The 19,017-nt window shown below is 34.8% G+C and overlaps 1 protein-coding gene across 2 annotated transcripts in view; it reads right to left on the bottom strand.

Moving 5' to 3' along the window:
• Nucleotides 1-19,017, bottom strand: part of Sema3a (semaphorin 3A) — a 415,318-nt gene that overhangs the window by 47,766 nt on the left and 348,535 nt on the right. For both annotated transcript variants that reach the window (XM_090332888.1, XM_090332889.1), the window contains 4 exons: nucleotides 7,689-7,831; nucleotides 5,678-5,792; nucleotides 5,515-5,584; nucleotides 2,576-2,720 (listed from right to left, as the gene is read on the bottom strand). In XM_090332888.1, coding sequence (XP_090189014.1) covers nucleotides 2,576-2,720; nucleotides 5,515-5,584; nucleotides 5,678-5,792; nucleotides 7,689-7,831 — 473 coding nt within the window. The remainder of the gene's footprint in view (nucleotides 1-2,575; nucleotides 2,721-5,514; nucleotides 5,585-5,677; nucleotides 5,793-7,688; nucleotides 7,832-19,017) is intronic.

The raw sequence follows: 19,017 nt of genomic DNA, 5'->3' as shown, positions 1-19,017 counted from the left end.
ATAGAACAAAATCTAGATACATAAGGCCATACAGTGTGATGCTAAATGTAAGGACCTCCAGGATATAGAAACAAAAGCCATATAATGAGTGATTGCTGTCCTTGAGGTACTATGTTATCTCTCATCTCTTTTACTGTCCCTTGGTTATCTCATATTGTTACAATATTTTGCCTTGTTGTCTGATATATTTTATAAATGCTTAATTGGTTGTTTGAAATAGGAGAGGGAAAGGGGGAAATCAAGTTGTGACGGGGGAGGGGGAAGGGAAATGGGAAACAGGACATGAGAAGGGATATCAATATTTGTGAAGTAATGTACCTCTATCTGATGAATACAATGCAACCCCTCTATTAATTACAATAAAAATGTATGAAAAAATATTTTTGTGCATCTTTACTATCTGGAAAAATAGGTTAGAAAATGTTGGTATTCTATGATTGAAAATTAAAGCATGGGAACATATTTTAATTCTCTTTACAATTTATTTTCTTGTGTAATTGTCTTTTTTATTCTGAGCTTACTACAGCTTAGCTGATATGCTGAAATAATAACGTTGTTTCAAGAGCCTGTAGTATGTTTTTTTATTTCCAGTCACGTTGATGGAATGACACTTTTCAGTGGGCACCTTTTGGTATTAATAAGTTTGTCCAAGTGAATTTTATTCATAGTGAGATGTCAACTCTGGCTCCTCAATTAGATAATCCTTCCTTTGCCCTCTCTCTAACTCTTGGTGTTTGTGATTTATTTCTCATAACAAGTACCTTTGAAAAATGTGAGGGAATTAAACTTTCTGAACTGACTACTAGGTCCATTATACACCCCCCTCTCTCTCTGTCTCTGTCTCTGTCTCTCTCTGTCTCTGTATCTGTCTGTCTCTCTCTGTCTCTCTTTTTCTGTCTCTCTCTGTCTCTCTGTCTGTGTCTCTCTCCGTCTCTGTCTCTCTCCCTCTCTCCCTCTCTTCCTCCTTCTCTTTTTTTCTCTCTCTCTCTCTCCCTCTCTTTCTCTGTGGGTCATGGGGCTTGAACTTGGCCTGGGTGCTGTCCCTGAGCTCTTCAAATCAAGGCTACTGCCCTACCCCTGGGCCTGGGCTTTGTTTCTGAGCTTATCAGTGCAAGGCTACTGCCCTACCAGAGAGCCAAGCCCCACTTCCCATTTTCTAGAGGTTAACTGGAGATAAGAATCTCCGTTCCTTTTGTGCCTGGGCTGGCTTTGAACCTTGATCCTCAGATCTCAGCCTCCTAAGAAGCTAGGATTACAGATGTGAGCCACATTGCCCTGCCTGAAATTTCTTACAAATCCCTATAAAACCTCTTGTCCCATCTACAGTATAGCAATATCTATATTTGCTCTACTTGCTACTATTAGTTCCACATACAATATAGAGATTCAGATAAAACATTGAATTTCTTTCTGGTTCCCAAAATAGAAACAAATGAAGTTCTATCAAGCATGTTGAAATGAAGTTGATTCTCATTAAGCACATACTTACTTGTACCAGTCAAAAGGAGGAATATAAACCTGTTACTCAGTAAAATGATCTGCCATTAAGATAAGTATTTATTTTTCATACAAAAACCTATTTGACATTTTATAGTCAATAGATATTCCATCTTAGTCATTATTCTGAAATCATACTTAGGCTTCGATTACAAGATTGATCAGCTAGAAACAATATTTGTAAAATGTGAATATTTACATGTTTCCTAATATAAACCAAGTGATGCAGAGAAAGCTGAATATTATGCCCTATATTTAAGAAAGCAACTAAAACACTTTTTACTTGAACTCAATCAGATCTCAGCAAAACTATATGATGCCTGACTTTCAAATATGAGATTTGTTATTAAATAAGAAATCATTGTCCTCAGAGATTCTTTAGAAAATGTTGCACGGAGTGATTCTATCCATTTATCATGTATTATAGTGATGCCAAATTTTCATGTTATTTTACTATTTCAATCTACTTCTTGACTTACATTTTTCTCCTCTAAATTAAAATGAGGATTCAAAGCTCGTTTCCTTTTTAGTTGTGTCCAAACTTAACACTAGTCTTCCCAAGATTGCCAAGGAAACAAGGAGACATTGGCTGGTAGCATAGCAGAAACAGTTGGACTATCTAAGGTAGACTCTGATTGGACATTTTGTCACCTGTCTTTTTCAAGTGGGATTTATCTTGACTACATGAAAAGATGTTAGTTTTTAATATATTTTTCTAACATGTTGTTGAATGCAAAAACTAACCTACAAACATAGAGCTATACCCATATATATCCTGTTTGTTTCAACCCACTATGGAGCACAGTTCCACTATATCTCAATAATAAAAGAAGTCTGCCCATTTAGTTTCTATGTCACAAAAAAGAAATATTGGCAATAAAGGCAAAGTATTAAAATTTAATTTAAATTAAATTAATTAATTTAAATTATTAACTCATAGCAATAAAGAAGGATTTCTTCTTTATTTATAGTCATGGAATTTTTGTTTATCTGTCGTTAAATGTTTCCATCAGCATTTGTTGGTTACATTTGGCAGAAAAGATATTCATTTAATCTGTTAAATGTTCAAACCACTTACAGTTCCTGGCCGTGGATATGGGACTCGGCCTTGATATGGCACCCACTGGTAGTTGGGCCCATCTCTGTGAGCATAGGGGCCAAGAAACACCCTCCGCACATCACTCATGCTGTACATGCACACTGCCGACCCCTTGAAGATGTTGCTGAAAAAGAACACCCACAGAGGTGTTTGTGATTGCATGAAAATGGTTGAGATCAAGGCTATCAACTTTCAGATATTAATTTACATAACATATATGTAAACTGAAACTATCAAAGATATTGTTTGGGATGATTTTAGCTCATATGCACAAGAAAACAAATTTATGATTTCTCAAAGCTAGAAAGCACAGGTGGCATATTTATTGTTCATAGAATATACGTATATGCATAAGTAAACATCTGATGAACTATTAACCTTTACTGGAAAAGACATATTTAGATGCACATTTCTAAATTAATATTTGGTTTTAGTGTACTATAAAAATAAAATACACACTTTATATAACTCTCGACTAAAATTACAGAAACCAGGAAACTTCTAAACAAGGATACTTGAGTAGATGGGCTGGGAGTTTGGCCTAGTGATAGAGTGCTTGCCTAGCATGAGCAAAGACCCGAATTGGATTCCTCAATACCACATTCATACAAAAAGCCAGAAGTGGTGCTGTGGCTCAAATGGTAGAGTGCTATCCCTGAGGAAAGCCCAAGGGTAGTTCTCAGGTCCTGAGTTCAAGCTACAGGACTGGCAAAAAAAGAATGTTTAAGTAGGAATTTTGCAAACTGAATCGGACAGAGAATGAATTGTTTAAGGTGAAGGATGTGTGCGTATATGTGTGTGTATGTGTGTGTGTGTGTATGTGTTTGTGTTTGTTGGTACTAGGGTTTTGAACTCAGGACCTTGTTGCTGAATCTAATCTTTTCTCTTTCTTTCTTTCTTTCTTTCTTTCTTTCTTTCTTTCTTTCTTTCTTTCTTTCTTTCTTCTTTCTTTCTTTCTTTTTGCTCAAAGTTTGTACTCTACAATTTGAGCCACAGGTTTATTTCTGTTTTGGTGCTTAATTGAAGAGTCATATGATCTTTTTAACCAGGCTGGATGGTTTCAAACTTCTCTCCTCAGGTTTAGCCCCTTGCCCCTTGGATATCTATGATTATAGCCATGAGTCACTAGTGCCTGGCTTTACTTTTTTTTTTTTATCATTGTAAGCATTCAAGTCACCAAAATATATTAGATCAAATAACTGAGTTTGACATTTGTGAAGGCACTTCAAATATCATCTCTTTCTAACCCAGACAGTAGTTTTAAATGAGTAGTTATTATGCTTCAGTAAAAGTGGATAATTATAGCAATTAGTCACATGATTCTGCTAAGCAAATATCAGGTAAATGCAGCAGACTGAAAGTCGAGCTGTCATGGAGTTTGCATTTGAATGCAGTTAGACAAATATAGCTTATGTAAAGATATTAAACAGCTGTGCACATTGACAATATGGAATTCTTATCTTTTAACTGATCTCTCCCCATAGAAAACTGCCTATAAATCACACCAAATAAAAACCATGTGTTCCTAAGAGTTTATTATTGGAAACTTCTCCATGTGGAGGCTTCTAGGAAGACCAGAAGTGTCCTGAGGGAAGGAGCTTCTAACTGCTGTGTCGGGCTAGCTTCTCTTCAGCTATATCAATTATTGAGTCCAGGGTGCTGATTTTCACAATAAATAGTAATAGAATTTAATGTTTCATGATTATTTTAATAGCAAATAACCTGTATTAGTTTCATCATATTTTGTAACCCAGTCTTTAGGGTAGATATCCTTTATTGCTCTATATTTTCTTAGTCAACTGATAAAATCAGACAGCATCAAAAGGCTTTCTGAACATTATGTATAGCTTTTATTACTTGTTCACTATCAAACATCTACCTACTACAGAAAACATGTAAATCTTTATTATCCATGAAGTCAGTGGAAAATAAATTGTGGAGCCCTACAATTATTGTAGCATGAACACAACTGTGGGACTTGGTAAAACTGGAAATTTAGCATACCCCATTCTTTTTTAAAAAAATTAGACCAAATATGTATTGTCTGGCACAAAATTTTAAAAAAAGAACAAAACACTGCTTTGTGAATAAAGTTCCATAAATGTTATTAGAATGCCTATATGAGAATTCACTTGCCAAGTTGGCTCCAGTTAGGTCATTATAATTCTCTCACTCTGTTTATGTGTTTATAACATATTTTTAGTAAGATAAAAAATGCTCATTACCATTGTGGTAAACATAAGCCTAATTACTGATTGCCTTTCAGTGCTATTCTATTGATTGGCCTCTGAGACTATAGCATTTTACATGATTCAATTCTTCACTTGAAATCTTATGTGTATGTGCTTACCCCATTCTTTAGAATCAGAAATTCTGGGAAATCAGGGGAGACATATGAATTTTTGTTGACATTATTTTTTTCTAATTTCAATTTTTTTCCTTAGATGGTTAAAAAATATAAGAATCTGAACTTCAACATGCTCTTTCAGTGGTTCTCAAGCACATTCAAATCTGAGAATTATTGTATTAAGCAATGAGGTAATGAATACTTGTTTAGATTGCACTATAATAAAATGCCATGCATATAGAATTAGTAAAGTAAGTTTCTTATTTACATGTGTAAATATTTTTCAGAAGACATGAGATCCTTATGCAGTTCTCATGCTGAGATTACAGATATGAACCATCATAACTAGAGTATGTATTAAACTTTAAAGGTAGGAAGAAACTGAAAAGAGAAAAAGAAACATTTCCTAATAACTGACTTTAGCTACGTTAGCATATATGATAGTTCAATGATTATTAAAGCAACATTCTTTCCAGGATTTTATTTTCACCAATTTCAGATACTTGGAAAACAAGCAAAAAAAAAAAAAAAACCATGCAGTTTCATGAACACAGTAATGAAAGTTCTTTACCTTGATGTTGTAAACACTGCATAGACAATTGGATTTTTGGGATCTTTAGAGTTCATTAAAAATACATCTTCTGTTTGAAAAAACAAAATTAGGGAGAGTTTAGTTCGTGGTAATTGTGTCAAGGTCCACACAACGTCCTATGGAAAACCCACCAGCTACTTACGTAGTTCATCGAAGTGGGTGTCAATGCCATTGGGACCTGGCACAGAGCAAACCAGTCTGGCTTTGAGAAAGGTGGTCCATTTATTCACCAGACTCCTGTGTCCTCCGAAGTCATTCTGGCAGGAGAGAAAATCTGAGATCTAGTCTAGAACGTAGTGACTATAGTTCATAGTTGCTGGTTCTATTATTTTAAATTGCCACGAGTAGATTTTAAGTATTCTTACCACAAAGGATCAATAAACTCTGTGAGGGAATGTATACCTTTATTTGCTTGAGATAGTCATACCACAATCTATACATAATTTGAAATAGCATGCACATGAAAAATACATACACTTTTTATTGTACTAAAATAATTAGAAGTCATTTCCTTTTTCATTCTGCTACTACTCCTGAATGAACAATGGTTGGTCTTGTGTTGGTTTGGCTTCACTTTAAGTCTCTCCTCTCTCTCTCCTACTTAGTCATTTTATGAATTCATACCTAAGTATGTAGCCTGGTTTACAGTTAGTACTTGGAATGCAGTAGGCAGTGGTATTTATTGCATGGATGGTAAAGGTATGCTTTACCTTCTGACAACATATCCCTTCAATAAAGCATCTTGGTATGAAATACTTTTAAAGCTTAAACTATTGAAGCAATTTATACTTTACAAATGGCATATTAGGAAAATATTTACACAAACCTTTATAAAGGAACCTCATTCCAGAGAAAATAGTTTGACAATGTCTCACTGCAAATAAAACTTAATTTTAACAGTGATAGCAAGAAACTATTATCAAGGTATTTCTTTACTAGCAATCAGTGTCTTTTAAAATGATATTTATATACATATAAAAACATATGACCTTCACAAATAGAAAGGTTTATGTTTTTACATGATTTTTTCTGTATTATGAATGTTTAATTTCTGAAAATAATACTTTTAAAATGTCTGAAACTTTTTAAGGAAAAGGATCTCATTTTTTACATAGTTTTTGTACATTGTTGAAAAGATTTAAAAGCCTTTATTTTTTTAGTCATCAACCATATTAGAGATAAATAACTGGATCATGATTGTGTAGGAAAGAAGTCACCATAAATACTGATATATTTTTGAAAATCATGATATTATGAGAGAGAATTATATTTTAATGGATCTGTCTATATTACTTTTGTTAGTTGACAGAGTATTTACAGCTTCCTAATAGTTGATTTTATTCTCAGTGTGGATCTACCACCCTTTGTACTGAAAACAATGGGTAAAACTGCCAACATGTCTTCACATTGACCTGTTGATTTATTTATCCTTAAGCATGTCTGGAGTAAATTTTATTCTAAATATTTAGTTTGGGTACCTATTGCTATTAAACCTGATATCTTTTCACTCGAATGAAATACCACTGGAAGATAATGCTCTAAGGTTCAAAATTTTGTGTTTCTGTGTCTTCTTATGAGTATACACAAGTATAAAGGCTAGCACAATTAATTTGTAAAAAAGTCTGTGATATTTTTGTCTCTTAAGTAATATTACATTAATATTCCAGAGTATTCATTTAAACTTGACTAGATGTAGAATACTATAATAAATCTGAAAATACCAAAAGAGGTAGGCTACTAAGTAATAGTTTATATATTTTTATCCAGGAAAATGTTTTTTGCATTACTATTTGAATAAAATCACTGTCATTATAAAGCACACTGCTTATCTCACCACCTCAAGGACCTGAGACTCTTATCTCCAATTAACCTCTAGAAAACGGGAAGTGGGACTTGGCTCAAGGGGAGGATGGTAGCATTGAGCTGAAGAGCTCAGGGACAGCACCCATGCGCAGAGTTCAAGCCCCAGGAACCACAAAAAAAAAAAAAATCCTATGACAATGTGTTTAATTACTTTTAACCATTTGAATATTTGTTATGATATTGTTATCTTCCATTTTAAGGTACATTTTCCATTGAATTTATTTCTAGGTACAAAACAAAAGTAAATGAAATTTGGGCAACATTACATGAGTTTTCCTCTCTTTGCTCACCTTGCATATCTGACCTACTCTAGCATGAGTAGCTTTTCCAGAATGTTCTCCATCAATTGCATTTTCCCGGAAGAAAAAATATACTTTGTCATCTTCAGGGTTGTCACTCTCCGGAATGAGGTGGGCACTGATGAATCTTGGATCTAAGAGGTAAATTACAGCACACACTTCAGTTCAAGGTTTAAAAATCTAGCCAATCAGTACATTTCATCTTTCACACACTCAGTGGGGAGGAGAGATTGGTTTTCCATTCCTTGCTACATTTACCTTAGGTGATATAGTTTATCTCCTACTGTCTTGTTAGTTTGCTTTTTCTTTATGATAACACATTCTAATCGGCCATTTCTTGTCCTCTCAATCTTCCGTTTTTCTGAACCTCTACTCTACCTGGATTAAAAAACCCTTTGTCCTGCTGTGTTCACACCTGTAATCCTAACTACTTAGGGGGCTAAAAAACAGAGAATCACAGTTCAAAGTCAGGCTGGCTAACTACCAGAAAACTGGAAGTGGTACTGTGGCTCAAGTGGTAGAGGGGTAGCCTTGTGCTGAAGAGCTCAATGACAGTGCCCAATTAAAGCCCCATAACGGACAAAACAAACCAAAAACAACATAACAACGACAACAAAACCTTTGTTTTACTTCCCAATCAACTATGAATGGATAAATTCAAGCTTCATTCACTACAATAAATCCACTTATTGCTAAAGAATTTTGGGGTTACTTTTAGAATCTTACTAAAGAGTGACTGCCAACAACTACTTTAAAGCAGTAAGTAGTAATTTTCACAAAAAGAAATATTCCATATGAAATTTTTGATTGCCTCTTCTATTTCTTTAAAGAATGACATTGGGATATTGATGGGTATTGTGTTGAATTTGTAGATAGCCCTTGGCAAGATTGTCATTTTAACGATGTTGATTCTTCCAATCCAGGAGCATGGGAGGTTTTTCCATTTCCTTATTTCTGCTTTAATTTCTTTTTTCAGGGTTTTAAAGTTTTCATCAAAAAGGTCCTTTACATTCTTAGTTAAGCTAATTCCTAGGTGCTTTATTTTCTTTGAGGCTATTGCGAAAGGAGTTGCTTTTCTGATTGTTGCCTTGTTCCACTCACTGTTGGCTTAGAGGAAGGCAGTTGATTTTTGAGGGTTAATTTTATAGCCTGTTACCCTTCCAAAGTTTTGAAGCAGCTCAAGGAGCTTGGGAGTAGAGTCTATAGGATTCTTTAAATGCTGTCAGAAAAAAAAAAACGACATCGACCCATTTGTTAGGAAATGGAAAGACTTAGAAAAAATCATACTAAGTGAAGTAAGCCAGACTCAAAGGAACTTAGGCTCAATGGTTTCCCTCATTTGTCATAATCAGTAGAAACCCTGAGCTCTACTAGAGAGATTTGCAATAGAGCAAAACCTTGATACATAAGGCCATATAGTATGAAGCTAATTGAAAGGACCTCCAGGATACTGAAACAAAAGCCATATAATGAATGATAGTTGTCCTTAATGTACTATGTTATCTCTCATCTCTTTTGCTGTCCCTTGGTTATATCATATTGTTACAGTATCTCACTTTGTTATCTGATATATTGGATATATTTGTATTTGGTTATTTGAAATTGGATAGGGAAGGGGGGAAAACCAAGAAGGGGAGGTGGGGGGAGGGTAATGGGGACTAAGAGATGTGAAAGGGTATCAATGTATGTGAATTAATGCACCTTCTATCTGGCAAAAATCATGTAACCCTTTTATTAATTACAATAAAAATATTTAAAAATATTTTCTAAGTTAGAAATTCTTAGAATTGGTGAAGTAAAAGCAGATATTTTATTTTGACACATGAATAAACAAACAGTACAGTGAAATAGAAATGACAGCAGTTAGACAAGTCTACAGGTAGTCATAGAAATGATGGTGAACTGGGTATGTACAGATGGTAAGGAAGGAAGACACCAAGAGATTGAAAGAACAGTTGGTGAATTAAATTTTACAATAGGAGAAAGTTAGGATAAAACAAAGACATGGAAATTAATTAAACCTTTGATCTGAACAATTCTTGGAAAAGATCAGTTACTGAGATGGGAAGTTGAGAGGAAGGGTTGCTTGTGAGATAGTCCCATAATAAAGTACCAGGAGTGTTCAAGAAGAGCTCTGAAGTGAAAGGCATGAACTTCTACATCCAAATTCTTATTTGTTCAGATAAGATTAGATGCTGACCATCACTGGAACAGTGAAATATTCAAATCCTCCTAAAATTTCCATCTCTATTTTTTTTGCCAGTCCTGGACTTGAGATCAAGGCCTGAGCACTGTCCTTGGACTTTTTCAAGGCTAGAGCTCTACCACTTGAGCCTCAGCATCACTTCCTGCTTTTTTCTATGTATGTGGTACCAAGGAATTGAACCCGGGGCTTTGTGCCTGGTAGGCAAGCACTCTACCACTAAGCCAAACTCCCATCCCCTCCATCTCTATTCTTGCTGATATCATAAATCTGAGTCTTAACTGCTAATGTTTTATCCCTGCTCATTGTTTTATCCCTGACTCCCTTGTCTTCTTTTTCCTTAATTCGTAAATTTATCCCTTTCTAAATTTATCTTGGTCACTTGCTATTTCCTCTCCATTTCCTAGAAATGGAATCAACTCCAAGTATGCTTTCCATTATTTCACTATTGTCAATTTTTTATACCATTATTTCTCTTTGAGAATTTATTTACTTCCCTAGGTGCCAGAAGCACCAAATGATCACCAGTCTTTCTTTCCCATTTTTGTCTAATTATGTACTTCAAAATTCTAGCTAAAAATTTCTACCTACCTAGAGCGGTGGCTCATGCCTGTGATTCTAGCTACTCAGGAGGCTGAGATATGAGAATCAAGGTTCAAAGCCAGCCCTGGCACAAAAGGACCTGAGACTCTTATCTCCAGTTAGCCTCTAGAAAATGGGAAGTGGAACTTGGCTCAAGAGTAAGGTGGTAGCTTAGAGCTGAAGAGCTCAGGGACAATGCTCAGGTCCATAGGTAGGACAATAGCCTTGAGATGAGGAGCTCAGGGACAGCACCCAGGCCTTAGTTCAAGCCCCATGACCTGCCCCCCCCAACCTCTACCACACACACACACAAATGTCTACCTAAATTTCTCACTGCAAGGAATTTATTGTGTCTTGAAAGGAAATCGTCAACTTTATTTCATACTCACATATAAGTACGTGGCTTAGGCCTATAATTCTAGCTACTTGGGAGGCTGAAGATTGATAAGAATTGGTTCAAAGCCATCCTTGGCAGAGAATTTCACAAAACCCCTTCTCAAAGAGATTTCTATAAGCATATGCATTTCTAATGTACTGGCTAGGGGCTAAGATCACCCTAGCCTAACAGGCTGACAATATTTTGTTTACAATCCTTTTCCTATTCCACATGCTTGGTTGGCACACTGGGCATGTTCTTATTGCAGTTTTGTGTTTTAAATAATCTTCCCACTCTTCAACTTAAATAAACTGTTCCTTTAAAGTCACATACATAATGTTATTACATAAGTATAAATGTATATGGAGTATGAACAGAGCAGAACAAAATCCAGGGATCAAAATATGACAATATAATATGTTAAATTATGGTAAGCCCAGAGGGCAAGAAGATAGATGTTACTGTGACAATAAGACTAAAAGTGTTTTCCACATTGATAAATATTGCACTTGAGCTAGATCACAATTTTGGCTCTAAGTTTTCTGGTGTAAGAAAAAAAATTGGAAACTGTTGTCAGTTACATTAATTACAGTGTGCCTAATGTAGAAAATAAATGAAGGTGATAATTGTCATCCAAAAAGTAATGTTGACTTAACTTTCCATACATTTTCTTTCCTTTTGAGTTTCCTTCCTTTAATCCTTCTATGAAAATATTACCATTCTAGAAAATAATTCATCTCCTACCTTACAGATATATGGTGTTTGTCTGACAGGGAAAGTTTGCTTCTTTTTATATTATCCTTATTTTCATATTTGCTTAGATTTCTAGCTCTCTCCCTTTCAGTTTCTGCATATAATAAAGTTTCCTCCAAGATTATTCCTCATCTTTCCCAGTGCAGCACTGCTCAAATGTATATCTCTTCTCTTCTGGCAGACACATTCAATCTGTTTTCCCTGTCTCTAACCTCCCCTTTTCCCAAACATGCTGTACTGTCTATCACCTTTTAGCATACCAGCATTCCCCTGCACCTGGAGCATCTCCCATTAGTACAACCTATAAAACTATTTTAATCACTTGTTTCTCTTCTCTTCTCTTCTCTACTTGTTAACTGATCTCCCTGTGTTTGCTTTCATTCTATGCATAGTGTAAGTGACAGTATGAAGTTCCAAATAAGTGAATAAATTTGTGAATGAATGAATCGAGTGAATCAATGTTCAGAAATAAAATGCACAGATTTATTTTTTAATACGTAATTCCATTTATTGTTTGGTTTTGGGATGTTTGGCTAAAATGTTTTGGATGGGTGGGGTTTATTGTAGAGTCAAAAGGCTTTGGGCTTAAAGAAATGCTTAGACATGCCACTTTAAGTTGAAACTTTCTGAGTTAATACATAATAGCAAATTTTCAAAATATTTTTCTGTATGTGTATGTTTTTTGAATCTAGAAGAAGCTTTCCTTATCATTTTACATTGAATAATTGATTTGGTAAAATTAACTTTCTATATATGGTTATTTTTCAGAATTAGAATCCATCAATAACAGTAAAGTGGAGGAAACTAGATCTCATTGTTGGGTTTAGCTAAAAATAAAGGCCAGAGATTATCATAATCTTGAGAAAATAGGCAAGCACTCTATCACTAGGCCAAAACTTAGAAACTATAAGCAACTCAGTAATTAGCATCAAAAACTATTCTACGTCCAGTTTCTTCTATCAATCACACAGCAGAGTTTATAAAAAAATAAAAGACTAACTACTTTTCTTTCAAAAACTTGTGCTTTGTAAAACCATTAAAGGAGCAGAAAATGCCTATTTCCAGCCTCAAGCTACAGTCTCCATTTGGTTCAGCCAAGTCCATCCAAACAAATGCACACAGAAAAACAGAGGTTTTAATAATATAAACAGCTGCAGCACCTCTAATCTCCTTTCCCACACTGAAATGTTCTTTACTCTTGATGTCTACAAAATCTTATGTGACAACGGTTTAACAAAACCTGTGAGCTTGCACAATTTGAGATTTCTTGTTCTGTGAAGGAGGAAGTTGATGGGGCTGTGAATGAATAGATGAACATCAAAAGAATGTGGCAGGATCCCTTCAAGCAAGATCAAAGTGAAGTGCTTGCACCAGCATAAAATTGCAATATAAACACTATGAAAGGTAAATAGAGCTGGAAAGGATTTGCTCATCTTGATAACTTAAATTATATGCCTCTGGGGAGCAGACATTGTCTTTGGAGATACTATGGTATTTGTCCAATGCCCAGGGCATGGGGGAGAAGCTAAACAAATAATCACATTTAATAATCTTGGGCAAATGCTAGCCTATGAAGCATAGAATCTTCAGTCATGACAATGGCAATAAACACTGAATAAATATGCCACTAGTTTCTCCTCTGTATCTCTCTTTACAACCCTTGACATTCCCTCACATCTCATCCCACACATGGCATTTCTTGCAAAATCCACATTTGGCACCACCTGCCACTTGTAACAGTACCACTCTGTTGAAATATTTTTAGCAGCTGCAAATTAAACTGTCCTTCAGGTGCAATCTCACACTTAATGAAAATGACACCTTGGCACAGGACTCGTGCTGCGATACCTTCATGATTCATTTGGCAGCTCAGGCTCATTTAAATAATGAACAGTTTGCTGCTCTCAGCATTAGAATCGATCTAAATCTCTTTGCTCCCTACGTTTTGGCCAGCATTTGGCTGGAATTATTCCTTTTACCAAGAGCCCCTTAAAGCACACCTATAGATGTCTAAATGTTTTTCGAAAAATGAATTAAATATAGACAATAATCATTAAATATTTTGGAAAAATTAAACATGTAGAAATTAGGACAGGTTTGGTTTTATGGACAGAAACTATGCATAGTTCATTAGTTAGATAAAAAGGGTGGAATTCATGATGGCAATCTTTCTTGCACCAGTGTCAAAAGGCTGTGTGAGGGTCATGGCATGAAATTTAGCCATTCCTCTAGTAGAGCTCCTTAGTAAGTTACAGGGCAGAAGATAACTCCATAGCAGACCAGCAGCCTAAGCCAACAATGTCTTTCAATCAGTGGTGGAAGAGTCTACCTCAGGAAAAAAAGAAGGCTTTAAAAATTAGATGGGTCACAAAATCCAAATGCACATCCCCATGTTCTTCATACCTAGAAAAGTGATCCCACACGCATGACTATTTGTGTATGAAAAACCTTTTAAAGCCAATACATAAAGAGGCAAGCTACATTTCCACTGATCATGCAGAATAAAACTATCTTACAATAGTAAAGAAGTCAATAAATGGATGAAACCAGATTTCTTACACTTGATGGATTTCTAACATCATAGTAAGTCCCACAGTAAGAGCCTTGGTGCTCTTGGTAGATCACATGGATAACCTAGGTACTCAGATGTTGGAGAGGTGAGGGTCAAGGTTCAAAACCAGCCTAGATAGTCACATATGGGATAATCTAAGTTCATTAAGGCTGATGTGGTGACAAAATCTGGTAATCCTAGCTCTCCAAACACTGATGTAGGAGGATAGCAAATTCAAGTCTAAGCTGGGTTACAAAGTTAGACTCTCTCTCAGTTAATAAACAAAACATTCCTGTCAGCTAGTATCAGTCCTGTCTATCAGAAAACATATATCTCTGGGGAGTACTGTGAGAATTAAAGAAAGAATACACCTTTACATTTATCAGTTTACAGAATAGCTTTTGAAATTACTGCTGCTATCATTTGCTCAATGTTCATAAATCTTTGTGAAATATCCTGTAAAGTAAATAAATTTATTGAAAGCTAATAGCAGTAACAAACTGAATCAGATGCTGGCTTGAAAAAGAAGGTATGAACGTTTTGAAGGCAATTGGGAAAAGCCAAAATTTAGGAATAAACTATGTAAATGGAAAACCTTTTTTTAATATGGCCAATGTTTTGGCCTTGGGATTCAAAACTATTCCAAAGTATCCTTGAAACAGTGGAAAACTGTCATCGATGAGGACTAGCACTCCAGCATGGTGCCACACCACCGGCTTCTTCCCTTTGAGTTTTGGGGAAATGCAAGGGAAACAACAATCCAATATGTCAATGGACCTTGAAGGAGAACTTCAAACACATTAAGAATGCAAGGAACGTAGAGTAAGGTCACCTCACATTTTTAGTGAATGCCCAAATACAGTAGATATATCGTTTTTGGCTGCCGAATATGAAAGCCTTTGGCTGCCAAGAAAAAGGACTGGAAAAAATCTTCTGATGCTTAGCTGGCTGGAAACTGCAATCCATCTTTGGGATAGTTTAACCTCAAAGAATTTCAAGAAGAGTAAATTGAGGAAGGAATGAAGGATGGACTAGCATCAAGGATAACACAAGACGTAATTGTAAGTAATAGCTATTGTTGATGGTGTTTTATATATGTTAAGCAGATGCTCACTTGTCCTAAAAAATAATCCTGAAAGTAAGATTCAGAAAGAGCTATAAATATAAACTAGGTACTAGTAGAGCTAGCACACAGCATCTCTTTCTATTGTGGAGATTATATAAATAGATAAACATTTATATATGTTATATACATATACATATTTATATACATATATAATATATTTTTCTTGTATATGCTATTTGATCATTTTCCTGACTATATTAATCAAGATATATCTTTTTGTAATTCATAAAACTGGTGGAAGAGATTACTATATTTTACTACAGAAAAATAAGATTATTTTAAACCAAAGGATCACAGCCAAAACAAATGCCTATAGCATTCTCCAGCTGAAGAGAAATTATTCAACAGGAAGGAAAAGCCTTTGGGATATTGATTGTATTAGCATAAATATGTGAAATAATCACAAACATTACTGTGTACTGTGATGCTTTGACTTTGTGTGTCAAATCACATTAGTCACCTATTTCTTTTATAAGTCCTGTTATTGTGGAGAAAATATTTTTCCATATTTTTTTCAGTTTTCTCAACATGTCTATTCAGCTGGCACTTTCTATCATTTCTTCCAAACTCCAAGATATGAAAACAAGAGCTCTCTCTTTTCTTTTTAATTTTTAGATTGCTTTTTTTTTTTTTTTGCCAGTCCTGGGCTTGAGCTCAGGGCTTGAGCACTGTCCTTGGACTTTCTCAAGGCTAGAGCTCCACCACTTGAGCCTCAGCACCACTTCCGGCTTTTTTCTATGTATGTGGCACCAAGGAATCGAACCCAGGTCTTCAGGCATGCTAGGCAAGCACTTTAACCATTAGGCCAAACTCCCGGCCCCTAATTTTTAGATTGCTTTTATGACTGTCTTCCTTACATATGTTATATTCAGGGGTCTATCTTCAGAAGTTTTGCAGGAGGGTACAGGACTTGAGGGAACAAGTGTGAAAAAGTGCAGCAGTGGAATCCACTAGACAGATCAAAGTGAACTCTACAACTCATGGTAGAGAGGAGAGGGAAGGACTGGGAGACAATAAGGAAACAGAAGTCACTGTACAAAAAGGAAATTTACTCATTTCTTGACTCAGGTAATTTTAATCCCTCTGTACATCTCTGTAATAACAATAAAGCAAACTAATTAAAACAAAAAAAGAAGCAAATTTCTAATATATACCGAATCAACGCTGGAAACAAAAGCATGTGGTGGTGGGTAAAATAACTACTTTAATTATTAAGTAGTGAAGCAAGTAAGCAACATTTGAATATTACAGTCACAAGTACCACACAGAAAGGAAAGTATGCATGCTGTTTATTGATGATGATGTTATGGGTTTTACAAAGAAGGCTCTGCCTTGTTTCCTATGTTCATTAGAAAAAAAATGCACAATTTAAATAAAAAATTCTCAAAATAGGGGCCAGGAGTTTGGCCTAGTGGGAGAGTGCTTGCCTAGCATGCACGAAGACCCGGGTTTGATTCCTCGGTACCATATACATAGAAAAAAAAAAGCCGGAAGTGTTGCTGAGGCTCAAGTGGTAGAGTGCTACCTTTGAGAAAGTCCAAAGACAGTGCTCAGGCCCTTAGCCCAAGCCCAGGACTGGCAAAAAAAAAAAAAAAAAAAAAAAAAAAGAATTCTCAAAATAAAGAAGTTATTGGCACACAAATCTAATTTAAGCAGAATGGAAATATCAAAACATGACTTTTAATTCTTATTATTTATGACATGTCAATTACTAATTATTATCTGATTTGTGGTCTATAACTTTATTTTTGGCCAGTCCTGGGGCTTGAATTCAGAGCTTGAGCGCTGTCCTTGGGCTTTCCTCAAGACTAGCACTCTACCCCTGGACAGCATGTGGCTGTCATTCAAATATATGATTCTATTTTACTAGTTGGCTTTAAAACAGGAAAGTCTTCAATATTTCAGTGTGGGAATGATATAATTATGCATTTTATTCTTTCTATTGTAGAATTGACTAGTCACTAAAGATTGTGAACACAAGATATCTTTCTATTTATATAATTACTTTAATAATTATTTAGAGATATGTTGTTTAGAATGCTAAATATGTATTAAACAGAAAAAAATTATTATCATTATGAAGTACCTGCACAAAGGGGTTGCAATTCCATAATTCACATGTATTTCTTGATGTCTTTAGATTTAATCCAGACATCTCAACTGTGATGGTTAAAGATATATTTATTCTCCTGGTTACTTATTTTCTCTTAACCAAAGTAGATGTCACATTTGCAGATGATTCTTTTTATTAGATTTTTAAAAATTAAAAAAATCATACTATAAATATATTCATCCATTATCAAATAGCCTATCATCACATATTATGCCCTAGAGTTATGCTGAGTATGAATTACTATGTGATTATATTACATGTTTTTGTCATTTGAGAAGATCAGATAGAATTTCATGCAATAATCACCAGGAAGAGTATTTTTAAATTGACTCATAACAGTCATAATCTTTTCGATGCTAATATCTATTTCAGTTAAATGTGTCAAGGACTTTTAAGACAGTTTTTCTTTTCTTTTCCTTTTTTTGCCAGTCCTGGGCTTGAGCTCAGGGCCTGAGCACTGTCCTTGGACCTTCTCAAGGCTCTACCACTTGAGCCGCAGCACCACTTCTGGCATTTTTTTCTACGTATATAGTGGCTAGGAACCTGGGTCTTTGTGCATGCTGGGCAAGCACTCTACCACTAGGCCAAACTCCCTGCCCCAAGACAGTTTTTTTCTTAAAGAATTTTCATAACACTGAAATTTTCAGAGGTAAAATGATATTTTCATATTTTGTCAGTATATGTAGTGCAAATCTGAAGGAAGATTAAATAGTAGATGAATAAATAAGTTTAAGAAAATCACAGTGCCAATGTATTATATGTTTTAAGAAGAACATTTTTAATATAATGCAATTTAAAATAATTTTTGAACTTACATGAAGAAAACCAAGGCAAAAAACTTTCAATTCCTATGTCCAAAAAATAAAAAGTAAAAACTGCTATTTAGAATAGTGGTTTTCATGATAACAAGCAATTTGTGGGATTTTATTTAACAATGACTTCACACTAAAACCTCGTACAAGGGAAAAATTGGTAGTGTTTAAAGAAGCATGGCATTTCTAAACCACATCATTTGAAATTAGAGCACATTTTTCTCCACTTGCCAGAAAGTTCATCAAATTTTTAGACAGTGTGCTTACTCTGCTTTATTAAATGAGAAGAAACAAGTGCATTTAAGTGTGTGTGATTTATTTTCTAAAAATTTTAGTGCTTAATCAAGGAGCTTTAAAAAAATGTCAACAGACTAAGGAAACATAGTGCAGGCATGACTTAAACCTCTCTGAGAAATGAGAAAAACATATCTATACTTCCTTTCATCTCTTTTCCCATCTGTAACCAAATATCTTCCACTGACAATATTTAAAATAAGGAAAACTGTGTATGTTTAAGACACATCTCAAGAATATGTTTAATAATTTTAATGATCAAAAACATTACTTTTTCAATTATTTCTTTTCATTATCTTTAAATAGTTTTATAAAAAGTTTGCCAATTAACAAAGCTATTTATGGATATAATACATCTTGATCAGTGTCAACCCTTTCAAAATTCTCAAACTTCTTCAATTCATTTCTTTCTCTACTTTTTTCATTTTAGTTGTATATTCAGTGAACTTTGACTGCAGTCTCCTTCTGCTTTTATTCATCTACCTCCTCCCCTCTAGTTATTCCTTGTAT

Source organism: Megascapheus bottae, chromosome 5 (genome assembly GCF_031878675.1).
Source record: "Megascapheus bottae isolate mThoBot1 chromosome 5, mThoBot2.hap1, whole genome shotgun sequence".
Classification (NCBI taxonomy): domain Eukaryota; kingdom Metazoa; phylum Chordata; class Mammalia; order Rodentia; family Geomyidae; genus Megascapheus; species Megascapheus bottae.
The sequence above is the reverse complement of the archived record's forward strand: the minus strand, read 5'-3'. Positions and strand labels throughout refer to the sequence as shown.